The following is a 23,251-nucleotide window of genomic DNA, read 5'->3' as shown; positions in this document are numbered from 1 at the left end:
CCCACCCCCTACCCGCCCCCGGCGCGGCCCTACCCGCCCCCTCCGCCCCCTCCCGCGGCGCCTCTGCGCAGACTCAGTTCCCGGAGGAAGATGGCGACCGCCGAGAAGCAGAAACACGACGGGCGGGTGAAGATCGGACACTATATCTTGGGGGACACCTTGGGGGTCGGCACCTTCGGCAAAGTGAAGGGTGAGGACCCCCTGGGGGCAAGCTTTGGTCGCTGTCCTGGAGCCGGCTGATTTCCGCTTCTCGCACCTCTTCCCTCTCCCGGTCGCCCAGGTCCCTCTCGGCAGCCCCTGTGCGGGCTCTGCGGGGAACCGAACCCGAAGCTGCGGCGGGAACTGAGGACGGCTTCTCCGCTTTGCTGGAGAGGGTGTGAAGGGGGTGGGGCTGGGGGCTGGTTCCCATGGCGACGGCGCCGCGGCAGGAGGGGTGGGTCGGTGCGAAGGCGTGGATGCAGAGATGCGAACTTTCCCCGGTGGTGAAGTTGGGAGCTGCCCCCTCGCGCTCAGGCTGCAGAGAAGGGCCCTGGGGGTCTCGGCAGAGAGCCGGGGGGCGCGGAACGCGGCCTCCTGGTCCCCCGGCGTGTGGTCTTGGCTCCAGGCCAGTCCATCGCTGCCCTGATGGTCCTACGTGTTGTCCGTATTTCCGTCCTTTTCAGGCTAGGGAAAATATTTAACGGCCCCTGCTATTTCCTGAGCACCGGAGATGTTTTCCCAAGTTACGTTGCTTTGTGAAAAACCTACAGAATTTTTTTTAAAGTCCATTTTTGTCGGAAAGGATTACTGACTTCATTCTGGTGCGATGCAGGGTTTACCTACCTTGTAGCCTTCCTGTCTTCAGTGTTTCTGAATTAACCAGTTTTGCACAGAGTGCTTGCTAAGCCTGGTAATTAGTATAGATGTTGCCTCCAGAATTTATTAATTAGTAGTCTTCATTTCCTTTCAAAAGATACTCAGTTTTACTTTTAAAATATTTAGTTTTTTAATTTACTTGGAAGGTAGGGATAGAAAGTCACAGTGTGCTTCCATCTGCTGATTCACCCCCTAAATGCCCACAACAGCTGGGGTTGGGCCGGGCAGAAGACAGGAACCTGGAACTGAGTCTGGCTGAGAGGCAAGGACCGAAGTACCTGGGCTGTCCTGCTGCCTGCTGGACTGCCCATTCACAGGCAGCTGGGGTGCCCAGGGAGTAATGCCTGGAACCCCAGGCTGTCCTGCTGCCTACTGGACTGCCATTCACAGGCAGCTGGGGTGCCCAGGGAGTAACGCCTGGAACCCCAGGCTGTCCTGGGGGGTGCAGGTGCCCTAAGTGGTTCCCAAGAAAAACGCTGTCCACAGGGTGTTTATATTTAATAAGCGAACTAGTGCACATCACTTGATCTACTTTTTTAAATATAAATTTATCCTTGATGGTGTTTACATAGTTGGGAAGAATGTGTGCCCGTGTGAACCACCGATTAGGGTGGGAAGGGTCGATGTATGGGGGAAAGTGAGTGAGACAATTGCTTCCATTTTTTTTTTTTTCCTTCTTGTATCTGGGGATAGAGGGAGAAGAAAGGAAGAGGGCCGCCTCCAGACCGCGTGGGCATTCAGGGGTGCGGGGAGGGGGACAGCCACTTGATGTCTTCCTAGGACCCCCAATGTGGATGTTCTGAGGATATTTCTTAAGTGATTCGATGGTTTTGAGATGCTGTTGATTTTGTTGCTGCAAGGTTGAGGAATTTCTTCCAAGGTCCCTTGGCTGACATAGCCCAGCTTAGAGTCTCCACTCACCCAGATACTTGCTGGCAAGGCTTGGCCAAGAGAGTGATCGAAGTTGTTCTGTCCTCATCCTCTGCACGGGATTAGACATCTTCTACAGGCCTCAATGAGCTGTCGTGTCCCCCAGGGGCATCTGGGCAGCGTCAGACTACAGTTCATCTTTTTTGTTGTTGTTGTTAGGTGTGGAGCTTCTTTAACAACTTGAGGATTTTGGAATAGCTTCGTCTCATGTCCAATCCTGGGATAAAAAGTTTAAATTATAACTTTGTGATGCTCAGGACTTTGTTTTTTTCCTTTTAAAAAATGATTTTTTAAATTAGGAATGTGGCAAAAAGATGCTTGAAACTGATAAGATATTTCATTGGCTCTGGATAAATAAGACTATGGCTGGTATATACTAAGGTTTTGGTAAATATTTGACCTGGAAGAAAAGGTTTATCAAAGTCTCCAGAACCAAACAAACATCTTCCTCTTCTATTTTATTACAGAGATCTTCCAACCACTGACTGGGTCACTGCCCAAATATCTCACAACTGAGCCACAGCGAAATGATGAGTCATAACTCAATCTGGATTGGTGCATGAGTGGCAGAGACTCCATTGATCTATTGCCTGCTGTTTTCCAGGGTGTGCCTTAGCAGGAGCTGGGACTGGAAGGGGAACTGGGACTCAAAGCCAGGCACTTGGTGTGGATGGGGGCATCCCAAGGACACGTTCACTGGTTGGCCAAGCACCGTGCTGTCTTGTGTTTTTTGAGTCCTGCATGTACAGTATCGCTATATAACAGTGATGTGCTTTAACTCCTTATGAAAAAGACAGGGTCAACAATGTAAGGAAGTTAGGATCAAATTCCTTATTTGTAATGACAGCCGCTAGGGTGGGGGGGGTCTGTGCTGCGTGACTTTTTATTTTTGGCTCTGCTGTTTCTTGCTAGTGATTATAAACAGCCTTTTAGTTTCCCAGCAGTTGAAGAAATGCTCATTAATGGCTCTGATATAGTGAGAAAGACCACACTGATGCCCTCAACTCCTTCTCAGAATTCTGCTTAGATGGGGGTGTTCATCATTCCCTTAAAATAGATCGGAGCAGAGTCTATTTCCTTACTTGCTAATCGGCTTTTGGCATAGTAGCTGGGAAGGAAGAAGACATTTTCTGGATTGGAGCTTTGTGATGTGACTGTGCTGTGAATCTCTTCACTGACTTCTGTTCTTTAAACTTCACTTTCCCCTCACATGTACCCCTCATGAAGGGCACGAAGACTGTCGGAGTCAACAACTTTCCCAGATGCAGGAGGGCTGAAATTATGTGAGCTATCACTGCTGCATCCCAGCAACTGCAGTGCTAGGAAGCTAGACCCAGAAACTAGCTGGAAATGCATTTATGTGCAGTCCCATGTGGAATGGAGGCACCTTACCCACTGGTTAAACACCCACTCTGTATATTTTCTTTTGTACTTTTGAATTGTTTATGTACTGCATGTGTTATGTATAAAAATACATAAAATTAAGTTTGCAAAGAAAACACATGAAAAACAACATTACTGTATTTCTAAAAATTCTTATTTGTGTAGTAACATCTTTAGAGTGGAAAGCAAATACCAAATTCAGGATCTTGGTTACCTCTGGGGAGCAAGGAAGAAGGAAAAAGGCTTCACGGGTATCTATTTCATTTTTTAAGCCTGTGGAAGTAATTATTTGGTGAATGTCTTGGTATGCTTGACATGTTAGAAAGTTAGTTTAAATGTCCATCAATAGCTTACAAAGTTTACTGTTCCCCAGGATTAAGCTATTTCCCTGATATTTTTAGCAGTGAAGTTTTTATTCTTTTAATTTGCTAGGTAGTTGGAACATTGTCAGTGGATATTTCTGTCTTTGCAGTATCCCTATCCTACTAAAATCTTCTCTTTCAAAATATCATCTTGTTTCACTTCAGGATTATCCATGATTAGAAGAGCATTTGTTACACTATTACAGTTAGAAAAAGTTTCTTTTAGATTATAGTAACATTGTTATCAGCTAATACTTAGTTGACTAATCTGCTGTGCTTGTGGGGCAGACGGCCAGGGAATGCTGTGGATGACCTACAAGTCTTCCTTGGCCAAAATGTCTTTCTCAACCTTACTGAAAAGCAAAAACATTTCAACACTTTGGTAAAATAGTAACAGTGTGTCAAAGTTTCAAGTTTTAAAAAAGGGATGAGGGCCCAGTGCCAGATGGGATCCTAGTGGCTAAATCCTTGCCTTGCATCCACTAGAATCCCATGTAATTCATGTCCCAGCTGCTTTACTTGCCATCCAGCTCCCTACTTTATGGCCTGGGAAAGCAGTAGAGCTTGGCCCAAAGCATTGGGACCCTGCACCTGCATGGGAGACAGAAGAAGGTTCTGGCTTTGGATTGGCGCAGCTCTGACTGTTGTGGTCACTTGGGGAATAAATCAGTGGGTGGAAGATCTTTCTCTCTGTCTCTCCTCCTCTCTGTATATCTGACTTTGCAATAAAAATAACTACATCTTTAAAAAAATAAGAGTATTAAAAATGTATACAGCAAAAAGGAATCTCTTTTCTTTCTCATCTAAGCCTTCCAGCTTTCCTAGCTGAAAGAACTCCCTTTTACCATTTTCTTAATGTTTTTTCCTGAATCATTCTAAACCATCCCATGTTCACAACAAATAATGGGCAGAAAGGAACATAAATCTGTTTATTTCCTGAGATTGCTAAGGTTACTATTCTTAGAATATATCTAAGGGGCCCTGTGCTGTAGCCTAGTGGCTAAGTTCTCGTCTTGAACACACCGGGATTGCATATGGGTGACGGTTCTAACCCTGGTAATCCTGCTTCCCATCTAGCTCCCTGCCTGTGGCCTGGGAAAGCACTGGAGAACAGCCCAAAGCCTTGGGACCCTGTACCCATGTGGGAGACTCAGAAGAAGCTCCTGGCTTCGGATCGGCTCAGCTCTGGCCGTTGTGGTCACTTGGGGAGTGAATCATTGGGTGGAAGATCTTCTTCTCTGTATATCTGACTTTGCAATAAAAATAAATGAACCTTAAAAAAATATACATATCTAGGGCTTGGCACAGTGGCCTAGTGGCTAAAGTCTTCGCCTTGAATGGGCCAGGATCCCATATGGGTGCTGGTTCTAGTCCCCGCAGCTCCGCTTCCCATCCAGCTTGTGACCTGGGAAAGCAATGGAGGACAGCGCAAAGCCTTGGAACCCTGCACCCGCGTGGGAGACCCGGAAGAAGCTCCTGGCTCCTGGCTTCGGATTGGCTCAGCTCTGGCTGTTGCAGTCACTTGGGGAGTGAATCATTGGACGGAAGATCTTCTCTGTCTTTCCTCCTCTCTGTATATCTGACTTTTCAATAAAAATAAATAAATCTTAAATACATACATATATATCTAAATATATTATTAGTCAAGCCAGCTTCTAATTGATTATTATTATTATTATTTTTGACAGTTGGCAAACATGAATTGACTGGGCATAAAGTTGCCGTGAAGATACTGAATCGACAGAAGATTCGCAGTCTGGATGTGGTAGGAAAAATCCGCAGAGAAATTCAGAACCTCAAGCTTTTCCGGCATCCTCATATAATTAAATTGTAAGCTGTTTACATTAAATATGCTTAACTCTTTGTTTTGCCACTTTTATTAACCTTTCTCTTGAGAAACATTATTAATATTTCTATTTCCTGAAGGTTTGGAAAGAATCTTCCTGTTCACATGTTTTCTCACCCTGTTTAGTCAGGTTAGCCTGTCTGTATTTTGACCTTGTGTTTGTTAGTTATTATCCCTATTCTTTCCTTTTCTGGACAGGTGTCCTTCTGAAAAATAATGTCCCACACGCCTACTGTTATTGAACCAACAATGACTTGCTAGGAAAAATGATCTGCAGGGGCTTTTGCAATGGTGTAGTGTGCTAAGCCTTCACCTGTAGCACTTGCATCCCCATATGGGCGCCGGTTTTAGTCCTGGCTGGTCCATTTCCCATCCAGCTTCTGCTGATGGACTGGAAAAGCAGCAAAAGACAGCCCCAGTGCTTGAGCCCCTGTGTCCACACAGGACATTTGGAAGAAGTTCCTGACTCCTGGCTTCAGATTCGCCCAGCTCTAGTCATTGTAGCCTTTTGGGGAATGAACCAGCAGATGGAAGATCTTTCTTTTTCTCTTTCTCCTCTCTGTAAAAATCTGCCTTTCCAGGCTCAGCACAATGGCTTGATGGCTAACTGCTTACGTTTAAGCATTGGGAGGCCATATGGGTGCCAGTTCATGACCTTGTTCCTCCACTTACCATTCAGCTCCCTGCTTGAGGCCTGGGAAAGCAGTGGAGGACAGGCCAAAGCCTTGGGATTCTTCATTCACATGCGAGACCCAGAGGAAACTCCTGGCTCCTGACTTCAGATTGGCTCAGCTCTGGCCTTTGTGGCCATTTGGGGAGTGAACCAGCAGATGGAAGATCATTCTCTCTGTCTCTTTCTGACCTGCCTTTCCATTAAAAATGAAATAAAGTCTTAGAAAAAAAATCTGCTCTTCCAATAAAAAGAAATAAATCCTTAAGACAAACCCCAAATTTTCATGTCATTCAGCCTCATTAATGACAATGCGGTGAAAAGCATTTTCTCTCTTTTTATTTATATCTGCTATATATGTATGCATAACAAAACTATAGGAATTTATTATTTGAAAAGAATAGTAATCCAGTAATCCTATTTTTTTAAGGTTTATTTGTTTTTATTGGAAAGTCAGATGTACAGAGAGGAGGAGAGACAGAGAGGAAGATCGTCCACCTGATGATTCACTCCCCAAGTGACCACAACAGCCAGAGCTGAGCCAATCTGAAGCTAGGAGCCAGGAGCCTCCTCTGGGTCACCCACGTGGGTACAGGGTCCCGAGGCTTTGGGTCGTCCTCTAGTGCTTTCCTAGGCCACAAGCAGGGAGCTGGATGGGAAGTGGGGCCGCTAGGATTAGAACCGTCACCCATATGGGATCCTGGTGTGTGCAAGGTTAGGACTTTAGTTGATAGGCTACTAAGCTTGCTCCCCAGTAATCCTATTTTATGATTGCTAGTGGTCGGATCCACAGATAAACTGTTTACTGCCTACTCTGTGCTTCAGAATGCAGGTTATCATTTCAAACTGTATACACTTTTTCTACTGAACTGCATGATTCAAAATTTGTTTCACTCTTATCGCTTCTGATTGTGGATGTGTGTGTTGTTTTCAGATTTACTTATTTGAGATGCAGAGCAATAGAAACAGGGAGAAACAGAAAAAGAGGGGAAAGAAAGAGAATCTGCTGGCTTGCTGCTGAAATGCCTACAATTGCCACTGTTGCTTCAGGCTTAAGCCACGAGCCTGGAACTTCTTCCAGGTTTTCTACATAGGTGCAGGAGGTACTTGGGTCATCTGCTTTCTCGTATGTATTAGCAGGGCGCTGGATGGGAAGTGGTGCAGCTAGAACTTGAACTAGCTCCCATATGTAATGTAGGTGTTGCAGGTGGAGTCTTAACTTGTTATACCATAACGCGAGCCCCAGATGGGCTCAAGAAACATCCATATGCTATTGTTCCTTAAATGTACAGCTCCTGTTTTGAAACCTCTTGTGTGAACTCCAGACTGCTGCACTCACTGCTGCTTTTACAGCTCCATGTGGTATCCATAAGGCAAGCCCTGTGTGGCCGAACCCGAGCTCTGTTACCCTCTCAAATGTGCTCATCCTGCGGTTGCCCCCATCTCAGTTAACAGCCAGTCACCAAGAGGAAAAACTTAAGAACCATCTTTTACTTCCCTATTGTCTCCTACTTCTACTATCCCATTTTTTTCTTTAAAAATATATCTAGGGTTTGCTTTTTTCTCAGTTTCTTTATTGTTATCAGACTGGTCTGAGTCCCCTTCACCTCTTTCATGAGCACAGCAGTAGCTTTCTGCTTCTACTTTTGTCATTTACTCATTCTTTACACTGCTGACACATTTTTCTTGTAACATGCCAGGCCACATGACTATTAAAAACCTTCAAGAGCTTTTCATCATGGTCGTACAGCTCTGCGGCCTCTGGCCTCCAGTTACACTTCTCACTCCACATTGCGTTTCTGCTACCCAGCCTGCTCTGTCCTAGCCTGCTTCCCTTTCCTCAAGCATGCCAGGCATTCTGCACCGGCGCTGCTGTCCCCTCTGCCAGGTCACTTTCCTAGATGTGAGAATGATTGGTTCCCTTACTTCCTGAGGCTCTGCCCAGAAGTTACAGTTTTGGAGATCTTCCTTGACTCCTACATATGAAAGAGTTTTATTTCTCTTACTAGCATGTTCCACTACCTGAGCTATTGCTTAGTTATTGTCTGTTTCCTGGCTCCTTGAGTATGAACTCCATGAGACAAGAGAATTTGTTCTGTTCTCTGCAGTTTTTCCAGCTTCTACTACAGAACCTGGTATATAGCAGGTGCTTAATAAATATTTATTGAATGGCTATACATGTCTTAATATTAGTAGATAATGTTTTCTCTCACCAGGTACCAGGTCATCAGTACACCATCTGATATTTTCATGGTGATGGAATATGTCTCAGGAGGAGAGCTATTTGATTATATCTGTAAAAATGGAAGGGTAAGCAGTTCTGATTTAATCTTGTATCTTGTAACTCCCTGTATTTTTTGCTAGCATCATGATGTCAGAAAGTAATTTTAATAGGTATATTTAATAACTTGTTCCTTTGGGCATGTCTTTATTTAGAATCACAGACTATTTAGACTTAGAAAGCACCTTGAAGATTACCTTCTTAGCATACTTATATAGATGTGGATATTGAGCCAGCCTCACAATTAAATATTTGGTCGAGCTTACCTTGTTTGTTAATGAAAGAGTTAGATTCAGACCCCAGAATTCATAATCCTTGTACTTAATGCTTTTGGGATATGCAAATTTTAAAAAATATCCATAGTAAAGTATATAATTTCTCTTTGGAGATGTTTTATTGAATACTTAAACATCTAAATGCTGCTAGTCAACCTTAGTTACATTTAAATTGCATTCATTTTTTGGTTTCAGAAATCTGATGTACCTGGAGTAGTAAGAACAGGCTTCATGAAGGAGGTAGGAACTAGAGTTTAAGAATTTAGAGGTGGAAGGAACCTCAGAAGACATTTTGAACAGTATCTTAAGTTGAGCAGATATTTGAAAAAACTGAGCTCCACCGCTGCCCATACTTTTTCTCATTCCTAGATACGTGGTTTGCATAACCCGCTTTCTGGAAATCCAGATCAGCTCCGAGAAGACAACTTGTTTTACTCTAAACTTATTGATATTATTCATTCATTCCACTTAGCATTTTAAAAAAAAAGTTTATCTATGTTTGAGAGTTAGAGAGAGAGAGAATATCTGCCATCTGCTCGTTTACTCCCCAGATGGCCACAGTAGATAGTGCTGGGCCAGGCTGAAGCCAGGAGCCAGAAGTTTCATCTGGGTTTCCCATGTGGGTGCAGGGGCCAATTACTTGGGCCATCCTTTTTTCTTTTTTTTTTTTTTTAGGATTCATTCATTTTTATTGGAAAGACAGATTTACAGAGAGAAGGAGAGGCAGAGAGTAAGGTTTTCTATCTGCTGTTCACTCCACTCCCCAAATGGCTATGACAGCCAAACAGTTGATCTGAAGCCTCCCACATGGGTGCAGGGTACAAGGCCTTGGGCCGTCCTCGACTGCTTTCCAGGGAGCTGGATGGCACGTGGAGCAGCTGGGACATGAACCGGTGAATGGGATCTTAGCACTTGGAATTGAACGATTAGCCAATCAAGACATTGCACTGGGCCTTTTCGTCCTCTTCTGCTATATAAAGAATACTTTTACTTTCACCAAAATCAAAGTCATTAACCAAGTCATCATTCATATTACCATTTCTTTTTCTTCAAGATTATTTGAAAGGTAGAGAGATAGATGGAGAGATCTTGTAACCGGTGGTTCATTTCACAATGTCTGTAACAACCAAGCTTGGGCCAGGTCAGTGTCAGGAGTTAGAACTGCATCCTCGTCTCCCATACGAGTGGCAGAACGAAGTCATTCTGATGTGGAATGTAGGCTGGCCAAGCAGTGAGTTAATGTGCTTAGCTTTCACAATACTGCCCCATGATTTTAGTATTTCTTAAAAAAAAAAAGATTGATATGTTAATTTATTAGAAAGGCAGAGTGACAGAAAGGCAGAGTGAGAGAGAGAGGAAGAGAGAGAGATCTTGACCATCTGCCAGCTCACTCCCCAGGTTCCTGTACACCAAGGCTGGTCCTGACTGAAGCCAGGAGCTTGGAATTCTGTCTGGGCCTCCCATAGGAACGAGAAGGGCCCAAGCACTTGAGCCATCCTCTGCTGCCTTCCTTGGTGCCTTAACAGGAAGGCGGGCCAGAGCTAGAACAGCTAGACTCATCAGCACTTTCATATGGCATGCAGGCATCCTATGTGCTAGTTCAACCCATAGTGCCACCTTGTTCTTGCCTTTTTTTTTTTTTTAGCACGGTTTGTTTTTCATTTATGTCCCCAACCCTCTCCTCCCTACAAAACAGCTCTACAAAAAACAAAGAAAACAAAACAAAAAATCCCAAGCAAATCAAGAAACCAGGCCCAAGTTACATTAGCATTTGTTTTGCATTTATGCTGTGTGTCATTTTGTTTGACATTATGAGATTTTCTTCAGTTTTACCTGTTGATTCATATTAAGATTTCTGCTGTCATATTTTCTATTTCAAACATGTTTCTTGTTTTCTGTGTGTCTCTTGTCTTCTGCACATGGCCCTTCTTCAGATATTTGGTGATTTTGGTTGTCTACTTATTTTTAAGAGTGATGTACTAAAGGCTGAGCTCCCATGGGTCGAGCTTACTGATTATGAGGCTTTTCCATAGGTTGAATTGGTAGGTAGTCTATCTTACATCTGATATTTGTTCCAGAAGAAACCTTTCGATCTTCTTGACACTATTATTTGCTTAGTGCTATTGTTCCAAGAGCTGAGTGAGCTCTTGGAGTGTACAAGTCTTGCTAATATGTTGACTTTGACTTAATCCCTGTGTTTTCCTCATGTTGATTCCTATTTGTCTTCTCTCTGAGAACAGAGCTCTCCAACCTTACTGGAATATACCATAATTCCTATCCTCCATTGGTGATGAATTAAGTTTCTTACTTCAATGAGTTGTCTTATTTTCAGCCAATTCTCCCTTCCACATTCAGAATGTCCTCATATTTCCAATGTCAAAGCCTTTCCAAGGTTGTTTGTACAAAAGAATTTATTTCTTACTTATTTATATCCCTGTGGACTTAGGTTTATGCTTTATGTTATTGGCTGTGTTTATCACTATTCATTTGGTGTCCAAGTTGGCCATTTTTCTGAATTAGTACTCTATCTTTTGTTTTTCTTTTTAAAATATTGTTTACATAGTTGGGAGGGATGCATACACATGTCGGTCTTTGGTTAGGGTGGGGATGGTTAAGATAGGAAGGAAGGTGTCTTGGACAAATGTTTCAATTCTTTTTATTCTCTTAGTCTGCTAAGGAGGAAGGAGGAGGGAACACTCCTTGATATCAAACTACAACATCATCTGGGGATGGAGGACAGTTCTTTGATGATGCCTTAGAGACTCCAGTGTGGGGAAGGATGTGCTAAGGGTTTTAACTTTTGGTTTTCATAGTTCTGAGATTTTGTGGGCTTTGTTGCACCAGGGTTGAGAAAAATCTTTCCGAGGTGTGTTGGCTGACCAGATCCACCTCAGTGTGCATCTATAGGCCCAGGAACATGTTGCAAAGGTTGGTCTGGAGAGTGCTCTAGCCTGTTCTGCTTGCTTTCTTCTGATGAGGTGCTCAACATCCTCTGCTGGCTCAGATGAACTGGCCGTCATGGATTCTGTGTGTATCTGGGCGTGCTGACCATTACACAGGCATCAGCAACTCAGGAGGCCCAGTTCTGCCCGATACATACACTCCATCGTAGGACCATACATGCTATGATTTTCCCTTGTGGCCAGGGTGAGAGTCCAGCCATCTAGTTGGGGAGTCTTCCAAAAAATTCACCTGTGGTGACCTTAGATGTGACTATTATATGTGCCAGACATTGTAGGGTCGGGTTTTGTCTGTCATCTGCACCAGGCAGTACACACACTGGTGGATGCAGCTGCCTAGTCAGTTCTTCCTCCAGTTCTCTGCCTAGTCAGTTCCTCCCACTTGCCAACGGGTGCTGTGGCCTAGTCCAGCTGGCCTACATCCATTCTGGCTCCCATGGCATCAGTGGGTGCAGCAGCCTAGCTTAGCTTGGCTCGTCCCAAGTCCCAGCTCTCATTTTAACCAGTAGAAGCACTGGCTCAGCAAGGGAATACCCACTGCCAGCCCTGCATGTGCTAGCAGGTGCTGTGGCTCAGCTGATATGGATGGCCCTTAGTTCTGTACTCATTGGTAGGTACTGCAGCATAGCCTGACTGGCCTGCACCCATTCCATTTCTCACCATTGGGTGCTACAGTCTAGCTCAATGTGGCCCACTCCCTTACTCAGTTCTCATGTGAACTGGCAGGTGCCAAGGCCTAGCCTGTCCTGTCCCACACCCAGTCAGGCTCTTATGAGTGCCAGCAGATACTGGAGCCTAGCCCCATCTGGCCCACCATGAAGCCAAGGCCACCTGCATGTTGACAGGTGCTGCAGCCTTATGCAGCCTGCTCAAACCCCAACTCTGGCTCTCACATTCCCCAGTGGGAATTGCAGGCAAACAGGGCAGTCCTCAAAATTCTACCAGACCAGTTCACAGCCTCAGATGATGTGCATGCTAGTGGGTATTTCAACCCAGCCTAGCATGACCCACCCATAGTCTCAGCTCTTGCTGGCAGATGTTGCAGCTTAACTCAATTGAGTGTGACCCACACTCTCTCCTGGCTGTTGTGCATGCCAGTGGGTACTGTGGCCTGGCCCTGCCTAGCTTGCCCCAGGCCCATCCAGCCCACGCAAATGGTGAGGAGCGCTGAAGCCTGCCTTCCCTGGCCCACCCCCAGCCCTGACTGTTGTGCTGCCCGCTGGGAGCTGCAGCCTAGCAGGGGAGTTATAGAGGCAAGCCCACAAGTACCCTACAGAATCTGTCTCCAGATCCAGTTCTGCTGCATTCTGGTGGGTGCTGTGGCCCAGCCTGATGTGGTTCAAGCCCAAGTGCTCCAACACTCCCAGGCGGGTCCTGTGGGCTAGCTCAGCCAGGCATGTTTCCTAGCCCCAACTTTTGGGTGCACCAGTGGTCTGCGGAATATGGTATTTAGCACAGCCTAGGTCTCCCACATGGGCGAGTGCATTGATCTGACCCAGATATGCCCTTTGATTTTCTCCCTAAAAACCACTCCATCTCAGTTCCCTCACCTACTTGCAAGTGCAGTGGCTGGGTCCCTGAAGCCCCCAGAAGTAATTCCTCCCTGTCAAACATGACTTCAGCCACTCCCATTCCAGAATATCCCCAGATATTCCTGGGCAGTCTGCAGCTCCTTGCCTGGGGGCCAGGGTGGTGTGTCCCTGCCCCGAGTTCCCCACCTTCTCCATATATCTTTAAAAAAAAAAAAAAAAAACCAGAATAGAATAGGCATCTGTGCTGGCACACAACTGTGTTGATATAGTTAATGCAAATTTGGCATTAACCAGGCCCAGGATGCCCACCATCCTTGGCTGCTTTTCTTCCAGCAGTGTAACACTTGCCTGGGTACAATGCAACCTAGGCAGTTACCTACAGTTAGGGTCTTTTTGTCTGTATGCTTTTTTATTGCTTATATCATTTTATTGATGTTTCAAAGAATGAAAATAATAGATTCATTTTGGCATGTTTACCTGGAAATATGTGTTGGTTTTTCTAATCTTTGTTTATAGGTATCTCATTTATCTGTTGTACTCCATTTGTAATGAATACAGAATTTTTCATTTTTTGTTGCCTACCTAGATATTCTACCTCTATTTTATTCAATTGATTATATTTTCTGCTCCTTCATATTTAAATAAATATTTTTTATTCATAAACCTACATTTCTGAGCCCAGTGCAGTGGCCTTGTGGTGAAAGTCCTTGTCTTGAACACACCGGAATCCCATATGGGTGCCGATTCTAATCCTGGCAGCTCTGCTTCCCATTCAGCTCCCTGCTTGTGGCCTGGGAAAGCAGTTGAGGATGGGCCAAAGCTTTGGGACCCTGCACCCACATGGGAGACCCGGAAGAGCTCCTGGCTCCTGGCTTCAGATTGGCGTAGTGCCAGCTGCTTGGGGTTACTTGGGGAGTGAATCATCAGACGGAAGATCTCTCCTCTCTCTATATATTTAACTTTGCAATAAGAATAAATGTATCTTTAACCTACATTTCTTCTAGCAGTAAAAAGTTGATTGCTAAAACATTAGTTTGTTTTTCCTAGAGGCAGTGTAAACCATAGTACTTCAATAATAGTTTTAGTTTTGTTTTCAAAGGAAGTTAGCAATGTGTTTTTTATCCTAGACCATCCATTCCCTTTAAGGTGTGGAATTCTGGCTTTAGAATGCTAATTTATGACTTGCACTATACGGTTGCATACTAGAATTCTTTGTCTAGAGAATTAAAAAAAATATATATGTATATATAAGTTCACTCTCCAGATGGCTGCAATGAAAAGTTTTCTTTCGTTAAAGTTTGAACGTCTTTCAGTTGGGGATAATTGCTGTCATTGCTTGCTAATGGGCTTACGGTACTTACGTGTTTCTCATAGTCTGAAATAGCATCTCACCTCAGTGTCATTCCCTATCCTTAGTTTGCTTTCTTTTTATTCAAAGCAATGTTACTCCTCGATGCTGTATTTATTCATTGTATATTTTTGTCAACTAGATAGTGCCTTTGGTTTTATTTATTGCTCTATCATAGTGTCTATAACAATGTGTAGCAAAATGAAAGTATACAAAAACAATTCGTATTTCTTAAAGGAATGAAGGGTTAAACATTGCTATCTAGGTAAAAACATGCCTAGTTTCAAACAAGAGTTAAAAGTTTGGAATTAGCGTTCCTGTGTGTCTCATGTTGCAGTGTAGTCGTGATGCCAATGGTATCAGGGCTGAGATGCTGATTTAGGTGCTGAGATCGTCTTGGTGTTTCGTGCTGCGTGTATCTACTTTGTAGTTCTATATGTCTCATGAGTGAAGTTCATTGGGGGAGATTTCAAGCATTCTAAACCCTTTTCTAGGTAGAAGAATTTATTTTGAAAACACATCTTTAAGATACCTCTCTGCCTTTCCTAGCTGGATGAAAAAGAAAGCCGACGTCTGTTCCAGCAGATTCTCTCTGGTGTGGATTATTGCCACAGGCATATGGTGGTGCACAGGGATTTGAAGCCTGAAAATGTTCTGCTTGATGCGCACATGAATGCAAAGATAGCTGATTTTGGTAAGGATATTTTTACAGCTTCATACATTCATCATACATAAGTAGCATCCTTCTAATAGCTTTGATGTTCTGTAATAGACTGATTATCTAGAAGCGTTCTATTTGGTTTATGAACGTACCAAAATGAGCATCCTCTCTTCTTAGCTTTAATACTGAATTTCAGGATAGCAGATAAACAGTCTAAGTTGGCAGCATTAGTGAACTCATTCAGTATTAAACCTGCCAGGAAAATGAACCTCTTGTGGAAAAGGAAACTCTTGTGAACATTCCCCCCTGTTTTCAGTACACTGATACATTTATTGATCTTTTACATTGTTTTCCCTAATTGCTGTATTAGTAAAACCTCAGTTACCAAGAACTTAATACTGATTAAACTTCAACAATGCACTAATGTTAATGTTGAACTATTTTATGCATCTTAGGGCATATAATATTCGAGAGTAGCAAAGTATTAGATTTTGTCGAAGCAGAGAACAAAATCACTTTAATGCAAATTCACTTTATTGTTTAATGGGGTTTTGTTTTTATTTTTGTCCTTGGAGATTCCTGAATAGCTAATTCTGTGCACTTTCAGGTCTTTCAAACATGATGTCAGATGGTGAATTTTTAAGAACAAGTTGTGGCTCCCCCAACTATGCGGCACCAGAAGTAATTTCAGGAAGGTAGTATCTGACCACCCTCCCACCCCCAGTGTGCTTATATTTACTCTTATTCTCCTAGATTTGGATAGTCTGTAGTGTCATACTTAATTCTAATGAAAGTAAGAAAATATAAACTTCATTATTATATGGGAATATTCTTTTAAAATTAGGACATTGTAAATGGATAAGAATTAATGACTCCATTTATAGGAGAAAATGTTGGTTTGTAGGTTAGCATTTTATTAAAGTAGGTAGACTGTGGGGCTGGTACCATGGTGTCGTGAGTAAAGCTGCCACCTGTGGTGCTGGCATCATATACGGGGTGCCTGTTCAAGTCGTGGCTTTTTACTTCCAATCCAGCTACCATCTAATGTTCCTACTGCACTTGGGAAGGCAGTATGAGATGGCTCAAGTGCTTGGGCACCTGCACCCCCGTGCAAGACCAGGAAAAAGCTTTGAGCTCCTGACTTGGCCTGGTTCTGACCATTGAGGCCATTTGGGTCTCTCTCTCTCTCTCTCAAATAAATAGATACTTTTTTTTAAAGTAAGTAGTCTACAGTATTTTAACTTTTTCCCTAGTGGAAGAAATTAAGAATTTAAAACTAGTGAGTTTTAGAGGTAGGTAAAACATTGGAAACTTACGTAATACTGAAATACCTAGTAGTTAGAAATGGTTATTTAGAGTGAAAGTAAAATATGTAGTTTTTGTTTTTTTACGAGTTGACATTCTGTAATAGCTTTAAGTTTTATGAGAAAATATCTTGGAGAATTAGACTGAAATATTTTTAAGATCCTCAAACTTCACTTATGTTTAATTTTCATTGTTTAAATCTTTCAAGAAACCAGTATTTTACGTTAGCAGTGTAGTAACTACTAACTTTGAGAACATGAGATTTGAACATGGCTTTTTGGTTTAGAAAAGAAGAGAATTTCATTTTTCAAGAGTAACCTTTATTCTTCAGTGGATCACTGAGATAGTTGTTTACTAGTTTTTGTAATTAAGTTTTAATAACTTTTCATCCAAATCATATTATGCTAAAATGTCTCAAATCTTGATTAATTCAGAATGTTGAAAAAAACATTAGTATTTCCTATTTTCATGAGCTTGTAGAAATGGAGTTCTCGGGCCCAGTGCGATAGCATAGTGGTGAAAGTCCTCACCTTGCACACGCCAGGATCCCATATGGGTGCTGGTTCTAATCTTGACAGCTCTGCTTCCCATCCAGCTCTCTGCTTGTGGCCTGGGAAAGCAATGGAGGATGGCCCAAAGCCTTGGGACCCTGCACCTGCATGGGAGACCTGGAAGAGGCTCCTGGCTTCGGATTGGCTCAGGTCCAGCCATTGAGGCTGCTTGGGGAGTGAATCGTCGGATGGAAGATCTTCCTCTCTGTCTCTCCTCCTTTCCAATAAAAATAAATAAATCTTTAAAAAAAAAGACAAGAAATGGGGTTCTCAAAAGAAATTGTATTTACATAAAGGCAAGAAGAATACTTAATTTTAGATTTATCAAGTTTCATAATATCTATTTGGTATCTAAAATTCTTTTTATATTATTTTGTCTGTTTTGTCCATCATAATTCTTTCAGAAAGAAAACATTTTAGGGCCTGGATAATGGAGACAATGCGATTAAATAAGAAGTGCATTATAATTGTGTGTACATGCAATGAAGTATAACTGATCTCATTTTCCCATTTTAGATAAGGTCTCTTTGAGGTTTGGGTAAATGGAAACTTGTACTTTCAAAAAACTATCTCTTGATCAATTCAACAATCTGTTTGGCTAATTCAAAGATATCCTTTCCTTGCAGCCTGACTTCTGATGGGTGATCTAACTAGTCTGCAGCTTAATGCAGTTGCCTGTGGAGCGTTGCAAATAGGAGATTAAAATCTGCCTTGAACCATTAGTGTGGCTTCCTCCCACAGCTTCAGGCTTCTTTGTTCCTCCTTAGGGTGTCTCAGTTAATGAGAGTGAATTCCTAAGTCTATCACTGAAGAATTTGATCTGTGATAAAAAACAATGGCTTTGAATTTGATAATGCTATTTTTCAGTGGTTGGCCCATTGGTAGTAGCTTTTAAGAGCCAAAGTAAGACAGCAAGAATAGAATATTAGTCATATCTATAATTTTAAAAAAAGATTTATTTATTTGGAAGACAGAGTGAAACAGCCAGGATAGGACCCCGCTGAAGGCAGGAGCCAGGAACTTCCTCTGGATCTTCCAGAAGGGTGGCAGGGGCCCAGGTGTTGGGGCCCCCCTGCGCTGCCCTCCTGGGCATGTCAGGGACAGGAGCAGCTGGGACTTGAACAGGCATTCAGATATGTGATGCCAGGAATGCAAGCAGCCCAAGCCATATTCTGCTGCTGACAACACTTGTTTTGGTTTTCAGAAGTAACACTGTTAGACTTAAGACCTGTTGGTGTAATATGAGGCAGTGGCAACAGACGCCATATTCTGACTGTTTTCTGCGAAATATCCATCTATGAGTTTTGATTATGCACTCGCTCTTGACTCTTTCATGGCCATTTAATTCAGCTGGTATTTCCTGTTTCAGGTTGTACGCAGGCCCAGAGGTAGATATATGGAGCAGTGGTGTTATTCTTTATGCTTTACTCTGTGGAACTCTCCCATTTGATGATGATCATGTGCCAACTCTGTTCAAGAAGATATGTGATGGGATATTTTATACCCCTCAGTACTTAAACACTTCGGTGATTAGCCTTCTGAAACATATGCTGCAGGTGGATCCCATGAAGAGAGCCACCATCAAAGACATCAGGTAATAAAGCAATATGGAAATGTTCAGATCTAATAGTATACATAATGTTACTTACATGAAGTGAAAAGTTGCACAACAGAATATATAGCGTAACCCTTTTTTACATGTTACTAATTTTTTTAAGTTATCATCACATCAAATGTGATAAATTATACAATGAGGCTGTATAGTATATAATCTGAGCTGGAAATAGGCTGTTCTTTGTCATTGTCATTTGTTCCAAAATTAAACATAAGTGTTGACATTTGTTTTCTCATTGCTACTTTTTTCCTCCTAAAAGCACAGGCAGCCTTCAGCACTTTCCTCAACAGATACCAAGAGCAAGCTCTTGGGAAACTCTTAGTTAAAACAAAGTGCTAATACAATATGGCTATAAATATAAGTCATGCCTCAAATTCCTCAAACTACTACTTTCAGTCTCAGCTCTACTCAAACTTATTTTCCTCAATCCTGCCATTTTGCCTCAGGGAACATGAATGGTTTAAACAAGACCTTCCAAAATATCTCTTTCCTGAGGATCCGTCATACAGTTCAACCATGATTGATGATGAAGCGTTAAAAGAAGTGTGTGAGAAGTTTGAGTGCTCCGAAGAAGAGGTGCTCAGCTGCCTTTACAACAGGAATCACCAGGACCCACTGGCAGTGGCATACCACCTTATCATAGATAACAGGAGGATCATGAACGAAGCCAAAGATTTCTACCTGGCAACCAGCCCACCTGATTCTTTTCTTGACGATCACCACTTAACTCGGCCCCATCCTGAAAGAGTACCATTTTTAGTTGCTGAGGCACCAAGGACACGCCACACCCTTGATGAATTAAATCCACAGAAATCCAAACACCAGGGTGTAAGGAAAGCAAAATGGCATCTGGGAATTAGAAGTCAAAGTCGACCAAACGATATCATGGCAGAAGTATGTAGAGCAATTAAGCAGTTGGATTATGAGTGGAAGGTAAGAAAGCATCCTGATGATTAACACGTGTGGCAAACCTGTAGTCTGTAGAAGAATTTGTAGTACTGATTTGACTTTGTGTTTATCCATACTGTATGCTAGGTTGTAAATCCCTATTATTTGCGGGTACGAAGAAAGAATCCTGTGACAAGCACGTATTCCAAAATGAGTCTACAGCTGTACCAAGTGGACAGTAGAACTTACTTACTGGATTTCCGGAGTATTGATGGTACGTACAGCTGCCAAAGCCACGTAGGAGCTCTACGAGACTTTACTACTTGGCTTTTTAGTTTTTTTATTTTGACACTTCTTGTTCTTAGTCAATCACAATAAAATACAAAATGTGACTGTGTTATTGTGGATTTTGTTACTCTTTTATTCTTAAACTGTATTGTCAAGTAAAAATTCTTATGATGATTTGCAGTCTAATCCTAAAATGATAGTTTTATCCCACATTTCAAAGTTTTTGGTGTGGTTCATTTGGTAAGATAAAATGTTTAATTTGAAATAAAAGTTAACTTGGCTGGAAGGTTTTATTATTATTTTCAAAACTAAGTACAAAGTTATTAGGAAACCTTCAATGGCCAAATCAATGAAGATAAAGATGTCATCTTTGAGGAAGCCCTATGGGACTAATTAATCTATGGGTTTACCTTTGAATTGCTCTCTTTATAAATGCAAAAGTAGTACAAATATGTCAGACAAATATGATCTTTCTGTCTGGACAGTTACCTCTTTGCTAACACTAACACAACATGAGATAATTTCAATGTTAGACTTGCTAGCACCTACATGGACTTACCAATTGAATGACTATGTATTAACTTTGTGTTGTTTTCCCAAGTATAGTTTCTTTCATTTTGTTCATTAGAATTGATCAGAGTGAAAGGTGCTGAGCTAGTTATGAGATGTGGTTTCCAGACTGGGGTTTTTTGTTCATTTTTTTACTTTTAACTTTCCTGGGTTTCTGTTTTCTTATCCACAAGATGAGTGACTGAATGAGATGATTTCTAAGATAGCTTCCTAGTATTAAGCGCATCGGTTATATAATTTTTATATGGAAATATTAGCTTTTGTTGTTAGATAATGTTGTTTATTAAATCCCAGCTTATCAGATTAGTTTACTGTAGAGTTTTGATCTTTGTAAGACTGATAAGTAGCTGTATGCCGTATTCCTCAAAAGAATACACATGTTATTTGTGAAGAAGGTAAGTGGCTTAATATAGGCTCACTGCCCAGTTTTAGATGATATTTAAGTAAACATGTTCTTAATACCTGGTGAATAGTTTTACTTAAAGAAGTAAATCCAAGAAACTTCAAGGGAAAATCACTGGTTCTAATCAAATGCAATTCTTTTAACCTAGATGAAATTACAGAAGCCAAATCAGGGACAGCTACCCCACAGAGGTCAGGATCCGTCGGCAACTATCGAGCTAGCCAAAGGAACGATTCAGATGCTGACGCTCAAGGAAAACCCTCAGAAGTTTCTCTTACCTCATCTGTGACCTCACTCGACTCTTCTCCTGTTGACTTGGCTCCAAGACCTGGAAGTCACACAATAGAGTTTTTTGAGATGTGTGCAAATCTAATCAAAATCCTTGCACAGTAAATCTAAAATTATGCTTATTTCTTTGATAGCAATAAGCATGCATAATAAATAACAGCTGAATACTTCCATTTGCAATCAAGTTATACATAATTATAATTGGGGAATTAGCCTTTTAGAACACAGTTTGCACAGAGATTGGAACATGAGTGGTAGGTAGGAGCCTAAGGTGCAGAAATGAAATGAGAACATTTTGTTGTTTATTGTTCAGCAGGCATCTATCATAATATAATATATGTACAAGAATTATAGGTTTCTCAGGCTCACTTGATTTTTTTTTTTCTGTTTTAATTTTAGTGTACACAGGGCTTCACAAAATATTAATTTACCATAGGGCTTTCATGTATTATTACATGTTGATATGTTATATATTGCTTCATTTTTTTAATTCAATAAATAGTTGCTTAGAATCCCCAGTGACCATTTTAGGTGATTTTATTTAACGAACTTCTTAACTTTTTAAATGGCTGGTATTTTCTAGTAGTAGTAACAGTCTGGATGACTTCTTCCATATCTCCTTCTTAAAATTCTATGCTATATCTTAAGACATATTGAAAATTAGACTCAATTAAAAATTTTTTTCCTTTAGCCTAGGAAGTCCAAAGTTGCAAATAATTTTTATATTCAGGTACTTTAGGCACTGAATTTAACCTTACAGTTTACCCTGCTATATTGTGTATATAAACTGCTCTTTTTGCTTTAAGAGCCGAGCTGCATATAACTGTAAATAAATGATGCTGTTTTGCTAATTTCATAAATTCTTCTGGCTCATCATGTCAGCCAGTATTGAATGTATGCAAACATTTCTAAATGATTTGGTTATGTGTCTTTTAAATTGAGTGCATAGAAAAAAATGATCTCTCACAGACTTTAAATGCTTTGATCTGCCTTTTGTCCCTCAGTCTTCATGTGAGCATTTGCCTCAGCAGAAGTTGGAAGACTGCAGCGTGATCACCTCTGTACCTGCCACTCGCATCCAACAACTGATACTTTTTTTGCCATATCTGTTTTCTGTATAGGTAAAGGAAGGCTTTAAACAGTTCATGCGAAAAGGGAATTAGATAACATGAATTTTGCATATTTTTGAAGCCTCCTCATATATGTATAAATGTGTGTATTTACATGCTTTTTTTACCCCTGAACCCAAAGGATGCTACACATTTATCACTCCTAAATACTTCAAGCATCTCCAAAAATAGGGACATTTTACTGTGACTCCATAGTGACAATTAGTAATTCTTTAGTGTCATCTAAATCTTAACTCATATTTTTATTTCCCTCATGGTTTAGCCCATTGCTTTTATAGTTGGGTATCTCAAAACAGGGTCCAGTTATTTTAACCATAACATTTGGTTACATTTTTAATCATATATAACATTATTTGATAGGAGGTAGAACAGAACAGTTTTAAATGTTCACATTTTTTAGGTTTCAGTTTTTTTTCTTTTAAAGATTTATTTATTTTTTTATTGGAAAGTCAGATATACAGAGAGGAGGAAAGACAGAGAGGAAGATCTTCCGTCCGATGATTCACTCCCCAAGTGAGCCCAATGGCCAGAGCTGCGCTGATCTGAAGCCGGGAATCAGGAACCTCTTCCGGGTCTCCCACGCAGGTGCAGCGTCCCAAAGCTTTGGGCCATCCTCTACTGCTTTCCCAGGCTACAACCAGAGAGCTGGATGGGAAGTGGAGCTACCGGGATTAGAACCGGTGCCCGTATGGGATCCCGGCATGTTCAAGGCGAGGACTTTCACCACTAGGCCATGCCACCGGGCCCTAGGTTTCAGTTTTTAAAAAATTTCTTTGAGAGGCAGACAGACAAGAGGGCACACAATTCCCATTCATTCCTGAAATGCCTGCTATGGTGGGGCTGGGGAAGGCAGAAGCAGGAATTCAACCGAGGTCTCCCCCGTGGGTGCCAGGGAACCAGCTGGCACGCGATCACCTTTTGCCTCTGCAGGTTCTTTGTTAGCAAGAAAGCTGGAAACGGGAGCAGAGGGAGATTGAGAACTCCAGCCCACAGATTTGGCACGTGGGTGTCTTGACAGGCCTAAAAACGCTTAACCTTCCTAAGATCTAAGATTTATGTTTTCTTTTTCCTCGCTTATTTATAGCATCATATAACAGGTATACATAAGAA

The 23,251-nt window shown here is 41.8% G+C and overlaps 1 protein-coding gene across 2 annotated transcripts; it reads left to right on the top strand.

Annotated features, from left to right (window-relative positions):
* Positions 1–82: 82 nt before the first annotated feature.
* Positions 83–22,500, top strand: PRKAA1 (protein kinase AMP-activated catalytic subunit alpha 1). 2 transcript variants are annotated; one of them, XM_040977492.1, is made up of 7 exons: positions 83–190; positions 14,992–15,136; positions 15,711–15,798; positions 18,329–18,553; positions 19,021–19,507; positions 19,610–19,736; positions 20,872–22,500. In XM_040977492.1, exons 2-7 carry the CDS (start codon positions 15,061–15,063, stop codon positions 21,114–21,116), a joined length of 1,248 nt encoding a protein of 415 aa, XP_040833426.1. In that variant the 5' UTR covers positions 83–190; positions 14,992–15,060; the 3' UTR covers positions 21,117–22,500. The 2 variants fall into 2 exon arrangements, with proteins under 2 accessions (XP_040833426.1, XP_040833425.1); XM_040977491.1 differs by lacking the exon at positions 83–190 and adding an exon at positions 7,218–8,356.
* Positions 22,501–23,251: the final 751 nt, after the last annotated feature.

Source organism: Ochotona curzoniae, unplaced genomic scaffold, assembly GCF_017591425.1.
Source record: "Ochotona curzoniae isolate NIBS_2020 unplaced genomic scaffold, NIBS_Ocur_1.0 contig_2754, whole genome shotgun sequence".
Lineage (NCBI taxonomy): Eukaryota > Metazoa > Chordata > Mammalia > Lagomorpha > Ochotonidae > Ochotona > Ochotona curzoniae.
Note: the sequence above shows the minus strand (reverse complement) of the source record. Positions and strands in the feature narration are given on the sequence as shown.

Excerpts from the sequence above, each read along its gene's own strand:
- PRKAA1 (XM_040977491.1), top strand. The coding sequence starts at position 8,246 with ATGTTTTCTCTCACCAGGTACCAGGTCATCAGTACACCATCTGATATT. Across the intron at positions 8,357-14,991 it reads ATATCTGTAAAAATGGAAGG|CTGGATGAAAAAGAAAGCCG; the intron begins GTAAGCAGTTCT and ends TGCCTTTCCTAG. Across the intron at positions 19,508-19,609 it reads AGTTGGATTATGAGTGGAAG|GTTGTAAATCCCTATTATTT; the intron begins GTAAGAAAGCAT and ends ACTGTATGCTAG.